The 7,757-nt window shown below is 38.1% G+C and overlaps 1 protein-coding gene across 1 annotated transcript in view; it reads right to left on the minus strand.

The window, feature by feature from the left end:
* DNAH8 (dynein axonemal heavy chain 8) overlaps nt 1-6,029 on the minus strand; it is a gene marked incomplete at its 3' end in the record, with an annotated part of 299,195 nt that extends 293,166 nt beyond the window's left edge. Inside the window, exons 1-2 of the mRNA XM_084228672.1 lie at nt 5,904-6,029; nt 908-1,097 (exon numbers count right to left, since the gene is read on the minus strand). Coding sequence (XP_084084798.1) covers nt 908-1,097; nt 5,904-6,014 — 301 coding nt within the window. The 5' untranslated portion in view covers nt 6,015-6,029. The remainder of the gene's footprint in view (nt 1-907; nt 1,098-5,903) is intronic.
* Between the last annotated feature and the right edge of the window lie 1,728 nt (nt 6,030-7,757).

Raw genomic sequence — 7,757 nt, forward strand, 5'->3', positions numbered from 1 at the left:
AATTGTTCCCTCCATGTGATGTCATACTCCCTTGAGATCTCAAGTTGTTATGTGCTGTGTTTTTTGTCTGTTTTATAATTTTTGATGTTCTCCCCAGGAGCTCTGAACTCTCCAGCAGCAGCAAGTTGGGAGCTTTAGGGAAAGCCCAAGAGAACACAATGGGGGCAAGTGGATACCACTCCTGACTCTACACTGGCCACCAGCAACCAGGATGCTCTTTGTTCATAGGCTATAGAGACTTGTAATTTCTGACTACACACTATGGGCACAGGCCCATAGATCATTCAGAGGGGAGGGATGGGTGACTTCCCTGGTTTTTCAAAGTCTGTTCAGTTACCCCTGCAGATAGCACTATGAGCAATCTTCCCAGTGGATCTGCAATCTCCCACTATGCAAGGAGGTGGCCACCAAAAATCTCACTGGTCCCAGGCCTGAGTTTCCACTGACTCACAAATGGGGACACAAAAATATCATCTGGGCAGACTGAGTTCACTATGGCTATTTTCAGTTTCTTCCTATGTACTTTAGGTGTGGCCTGGAAGTTGCACAGGGTAAAGAGGGAATGGTGATATATTCACTCTTTCTAATCCCTGTAGTTTAAGAGTCCCCTGCCAAAAAAACTATGTATAATATGCCCAGAAGTACTGAACTCTCTCTATGCAGTGAAACAGGTGAAGAAATTATGCCTGCTCGAGACCACATCTTTTCTGAGTTCCAAAGATAGGCACAAAAAAAAAATCCATTTGGTAGGCTGAGTTCACTATAGCTATCTGTAGTTTCCTTCTCTGCATTCTAGATATGGATCTCAGGTTGTTTAATGCTTATTTTTAATAACATCTTAGGTTATTCTATTACAGACAATTTGCTGGCTTTTGCTAATTTGATAAACATTAAAATGTGTACTTACCATCTAAAAATGAAAGATATCTGTTTATAGTTTCTGTGAAAATGCATTTTTCAGATTCTCCTTGCTTGGACTGGTTTAAAGCTCCCCAATTATTTGTTGCAAGAATGGCTGGTAGAAATATGTTTGCCAGCATATTTCTAATCCCAATTAGGAGTCCTTTTGATCCATCCAGAGCAGTAAATAGCACTTCCTAAAAGGGAAGTGTTCAAATGTTCTTTTATATGCTAATCCCATTAATTATGAAAATCACAAACTATTTCACATTACAATAAGCATAGACAACACATTTCATAAAATATTATGAAAACTGAAGTGCTTGTGAATAATAGAGCTTTGAACTCTCCTGCACTGTTGGTGGGAGTACAAACTGGTCCAACCACTATGGAGAGCTGTATGGAGATTTCTTGACCTACTAAACATAGAGCTTCCATATGATCCAGCAATTCCACTCCTAGGTATTTACCCAGAGGACACAGAAACATCAATTCCAAAGAGCACCTGCACACCTATGTTTATAGCAGCACTATTTACAATAGCTAAGATTTGGAAACAACCCAAATGCCTAAAAATAGATGACTGGATCAAGAAGATGTGGTACATATATACCATGGAGTATTACTCAGCATTCAAAAAAGATAAACACATGCAATTTGCAGCAACATGGATGACGCTGGAAGGGATCATGCTCAGCGAAATAAGCCAGAAAGAAAAAGAAAAAAATACCGATGGTCTCACTCATAACAGGAATCTAGAAAACTTAAATAAGGGACCAGGAAAAAGAATAACTATAAGAAAGAAAATATCAAAATCAACAAATAACTATGAACCAGAGACACTCTATGGGGGCTGGGGGGCGGGGAAATGAGGGCTTGGGGTAAAAATAAGGGGGTTGTAATTGTATGAGGAATATAAAAATAAAATTTAAATTAAATAAATTTGGAAAAAAATTTAAAAAATAATAAATAAAATCAACAAACTTACATTCTGCCCCATTTTAACCATTCACTTGTTGCTCAACGGGACAATTTACTTGCAGCTTTAATTACTGCACAAGGAAGGAGACAAGGCCCGGGGCTATACAATTTAGGGAAATGACTGAGTTTCCTCCATTAAAAAAAAGCTTTCAATGGAAGGATGCTCTGTCCATGAAAGGAGATCAGGAAAACTCTTATCAGGTTAGGCATAATATTTTGATTTATGAGAAATAAGCATTTGGTAATTCAGATGTATTTCTCTGATATATTTAATGTTCTCCACGATTTCTAACTCACAGTACCCAAAATCCTTGGAATTTCCTAAAGATTGAGAGTGAAGAAGTTATTTATTGTTACGTTAGTAAAGTTGCTATTGGATCTCACATGGCTGATTGCCAGTGGGTGCAACATATGATTAGAGAGCTGAGACTTTCAGTCTCTGAAGAGAGGTGATGGGCTAGAGTTGAATTAATCCCCAATGGTCTATGACTTAACCAACCATGTCGACATAATGAAGCTTCCACAAAAATCCGAAAGGGAAATATTTGGGGGCTTCCAGCTTGGAATGGATAAAAAAGAAGTTATACTTATATCAGATAAAACAGATTAAAAACTCAAAAAGGTAAAAAGAGACCCAGAGGGTCACTACATTATGATCAAGGGGACAATACATCAAGAAGACATTACACTCATACCATATACTCACCAAATGAAGGTCCACCAAAATACATAAGACAACTATTATCAACTCTGAAAACAGACATCAGAGAAAATATATATGTAGTAGGAGACTTCAACACACCACTATCAACAATGGATAGATCAATGACACAAAAAATAAGTAAAGACACTAAAGCTCTAAATAAGGATCTAGACCTCTTGGGCTTAATAGACATCTATAGAACACTAAACTCAAAAAAGTCTGAGTACACATTTTTCTCAAGCCCACACAGATCATTCTCCAGGCTCGATCACGTACCAGGACACAAGACAAACATCAACAGATACACCAAGATTGAAATCACACCAACCATCTTCCCTGACCATGAAGGCATCAAGCTAGAAATAAACCAGAAAAAAAAAGGCGAGGAACCCTCCTTCCTCATGGAGATGGAAACCCACACTACTGGAAGACCACTGGACCAACAAGGAGATCAAAGAAGAAATTAAAAAATACTTTGAGTTGAATGACAAGGAGGACAGCAATTTCCTAAATGTATGGGACACAACAAAAGCAGTAATAAGAGGAAAATATATAGCAATACAGGCTCACATCAAGAAACAAGAAAGAACTCAAAGAAACAAACTAATCTCACAACTCAAAGAACCAGAAAAAGAACAACAAAAAAAAAACCCTAAAACCAGTAAAAGAAGGGAAATAATGAAAATCAAAGCAGAAATAAATGAAATAGAAACTAAAAAAAGCATCCAAAAGATCAATGAAATCAAAAGTTGGTTCTTCAAAAAAATAAAATAGACACACCCCTAGCCAGGCTCATAAAGGAAAAGCGGGAGAAAGCACAAATAAATAGGATCACCAATGAAAGAGGAGAAAGCACAACAGACACAGCAGAAATCAAAAGAATAATCAGAAACTACTATGAACAGTTATATACAAAAAAGTTCAATAATCTAGAAGAGATGGACAAATTCATACAACTTTACAATCACCCAAAGCTAGCTAATGAAGAAATAGAACACATAAACAGTCCAAATACAAATAATGAAATTGAAATGGTAATCAAAACCATCCCCAAAAACAAAAGCCCAGGACCAGATGGATTTACAAATGAACTCCATCCAACATTCAGAAACAAACAAGTGCTTATCCTTCACAAACTCTTTCAAAAAATTGAGAAGGAAGGGATAATACCAAACACGTTCTATGAAGCCAACATTACACTAATACCAAAACCAAACAAGGACAACACAAAAAAAGAATACTACAGGCCGATCTCTCTAATGAACACTGATGCAAAAATCCTCAATAAAATTTTAGCTAACAGAATCCAACAATGTATCCATAAGATAATTCACCATGACCAAGTAGGATTTATTCCAGGGACACAAGGATGGTTCAACATCCAAAAATCAATCAGTGTAATCCAAGACATCAACAAAAAGAAATATGAAAACCATATGATAATATCAATAGATGCTGAGAAACCTTTTGACAAAGTACAACACCCATTTATGATAAAGGCCCTTGAAGTCCTCGGGATACAGGAATTATACCTCAACATCATAAAGGCCATATGTGACAAGCTCATAGCCAGTATCATTCTCAATGGTGAAAAGCTGAAAGCATTTCCATTAAGATCTGGAACAAGACAAGGATGTCCACTCTCACCACTGCTTTTCAATATAATACTGGAAGTCCTAGCCAGAGCAATAAGACAAGAGAAAGACATACAAGGAATCCAAACAGGGAAGGAAGAAAGGACATGCTACTAGTTAGTGGGGAAATTAGCAGGCAAATTTGCGTCTATGAGATGAGAATTCCTTTTTACCCACTCTGTCATCCTGCATTCCTAGGACTAGGTAACTTATATTATCTAGGTTAATTCTAGGTCAGTTCTCTCTTCTCTTTCTAAACCCATTAAATAGTTAAAATATTAAAAGGAGGCTACATTAAGTAAATAGTACTTAAAATTATATGAGCAAAGTTAAATGTGTCCCCAGTGAGTGGAACAGTGGTATTTATTTGCATACTATCTAGAAGAAAGAGAATTTTCATGAATCTTAGGCAGTATCTGTTACAGGGCAGGGAGAGGGGCAGCCCAAACCCTGCAAACCTGCCTATTCTAAATGGGTTCTGCCATCCGCTGCATCAACACAAAACATACGAGACTTTAACGGGAAGGAACTTTAATACAATTAGGAAACAACACAGGAAAGGCAAAGAGTCTAGTTTCTAAATCAAGCACCCAAAGTTACCCGTCCCCTCGTGGGTAAAACTCCATCCAAATGGGATTGGCCCAGAGCAAGGCCCCAAAGCCTGCCTCAAGTCTAAAGCATCTTCCAGTGGGGACCCACAGAAAAGAGTCAGAAACAACCAGACAAGCCCGGAAGGAAAAGAACAAAATCAAAATCAAGATAAAAGCTGCCATTGAGGGCCTCCCCGGTGGCGCAGCGGTTGAGAGCTGGATTGCGAAGCTGCCCGCAGCCTCTGCAGCGCCAGTTCGATCCCAGGCCGCCGAGTGAGGGTCCCACATGGCGCGCAGACTTCTCCTGCTGCCTGCTGCTCCCCTTAGCAGTGTGTTTCTTCAGTCTGCCTGCTCTGCTCTCCCCTCTGGCTCTGGTGAATTCTCTCACCCTCCCGGCTTCTGACTGTGCCCAGTGTTTGTATAAATAAACAAACAAACAAACAAATAAATAAGCTGCCATTGACACCTCCCCACATCTGTGTCACCCAGTGCACGACCAAAAGGCAAGCACAGTTTCTTCACATGTCTCTCCATTCCATGTGCCTCCTCAAGGTCTCCTCCTGGCTCTCCATCCTTCTTCCTTCCTTCCTTAGTCTCCTCTGTAGCTTCTCTGCTCTCAGCTCCACCTTTCTTTTGGGTGGGGCAGAAAACCTGGAACCTCCCCCTTTCCTGGGGACCACCCTATTACATATCTAAGGTATACAAACTGCTCAGTTTCTTTGAATATATGAATACATAATTTTCTTAGAGTCAGTACCATACAGAGGAAGAGAGAGCAAAATAAAATAACAGTATCAGTATAACAATATACTCAATGCTTAACTTTAGACTGTCAATATCATGTCAGATATCATAGCAATATCTCAATTGCTATAGCAGAATCAAATGTCAATATCATAGCAGAATCAGATGTCTCTTGTTTGTGCTTTGTTCCTCCACAAAAAAAAATAATAATAATAATTTGGTATCCATCCATGACAAAAAAATCCTCAACACTTTGTACCTCTTTAACATATATAACATTATTTGCAAATTATATCACAATAAAACTGGAACAAAATACTAATTGAATGTTTGGGGGAAATGTAAACATACCTCAAAAACACTTTTGCTATTTATAGCATAATCATTATGGCAGCGAACAAAAAATATACACAGTCCTTTAAGGTGCTCTGGGAATGCATTATCTATATAAAATCTCATCATTTTTGCCCCTTTTGTTGCTCCAGGAATTGTTCGACCACATTCTGAAAACAAAAGTCAGGAACTTAGCATATGATCACACAGCTGATCAAGTGCAGTAAATTACTGTGGATGTTATATCACTGTTTCTTGTTTTATTTTATTGTAAGAAGTTTTCAATATGATTTATAGATAAGCTTTTGTTGTTGTTTTTGCTAAAACAGTATCAATAAATGTATTTTGTACATTTCAACCACCTCTTGTGCCTTTCCCTGAGCTCTTCACTGTTGTTCCTTTTGGCCTGGTCTCAGGTATGATCTTCACCAAACTGTACTCCTACCCCACACCACATCCTTTAGCTACCTAATTCTTAAATCTCTTTCAGGTATCAGATGAAATACCAAAGTTCAGAGAGGCCTTCACTAATTCTGCTGATATGAGCTGGTCCTAAATACTACTAAATTTCTACTAAATACACACAGGACATCCAAATTATATTAACTCCTCCCTTGAGCTAATTTCAATGAAAATCAAAAATCTTAATTTAAAAACTATTAAAAATAAGTTTTGTTAAATGGCTGACTGTACTATTAATAGGCAAAAATCAACAATTCCTACTCAGTAAAATGAGCAACTGAAATATAATTTAAAAATATTTTTAAATCCCCAACAAAAAGGTTCTGTTTGCCCAGTCTTTCTGTTAGAAGAATGTCCAAACTCCAAACCAGTGAACAATGCCCTGAATGGACTCCATCCCTATCTCCATGTTGACGAGATCTCAAGCACTGAGAGTTACAACTCCCAGAATACCATGAACCTGACTTCCTGAATTGGGGGTTAAGGGGATGGGAACTAGAGGTAGAGCTAAGAGATCACATTGGGCTTAAAAGAGTAAATATATGTGTGCTCTTTCTCTTGTTTTATAGCTTTAGCTTGCAAACTGAAGCTTGCTCAGATGAAGTCTCTGCTCAGTAGGCATTGCTGGTGGGACAGATGATCTGGCCATATGTCAGCCAATTAATCTTCTCTCTTTCTGTTCTCCCTCTTATCATTCCCCTTGTAAATAAACCTTTTTTTATTAATTTCTCCCAATAGGTCTGCTTTTGAGTCTTGTCCCAGTCTTTAATCATGCAGGGGAGTACTCACAACCCAAATAATTCCCATTTCCCCCAGAGGTTGCCCTATAACATTCTTTTCTTTAGAGTGGGGGGTTTCTACTGTCCTGTGATTCTGTAGAATACCAGTCTCAGGGCTCTGAAGGGTTGGCAAGTGAAAATTAGATTAATTTGATTCTCTTTAAGAATGTAAATGTTGGAGACACACAAAGACAAAAGGAGATTTTTTGAATGATGTCAATGTAAATGATGAATCAAAGAAACTGCCCTCAAGTTCATGATAATGCCCTATTCCTATCTTTCCCAAGGCCTTATCGTTCAACTAATTCTAAATTTTGTGAACTACTCACACATTTTTTTTGCTAATATAATCAAGTCTATTTCTATTGTTTGCAGACAAAGAAATCTGAATACACAGTATGTAGCCATGTAAGAGCTCAAAACCTCATTCATGGAGGTTGATACAGCGAGTTATCTCTACTCTTAATATCTTCCCATTTTCCTGAATAAGAAATCCTGAAATGTTCCCATTCAGCAACATGTGAGTTCACAGGGTGACAAATTCTTCCTTAGTTTCCCTAGCCCCTGGGATAACAACAATGCTTCAAAGGCTCAACAGTGCCATCAGAAACCCAGATTTTTTTCTCTCTAT

This window comes from Talpa europaea, assembly GCF_964194135.1.
Source record: "Talpa europaea genome assembly, chromosome: 2".
Classification (NCBI taxonomy): Eukaryota; Metazoa; Chordata; class Mammalia; order Eulipotyphla; family Talpidae; genus Talpa; species Talpa europaea.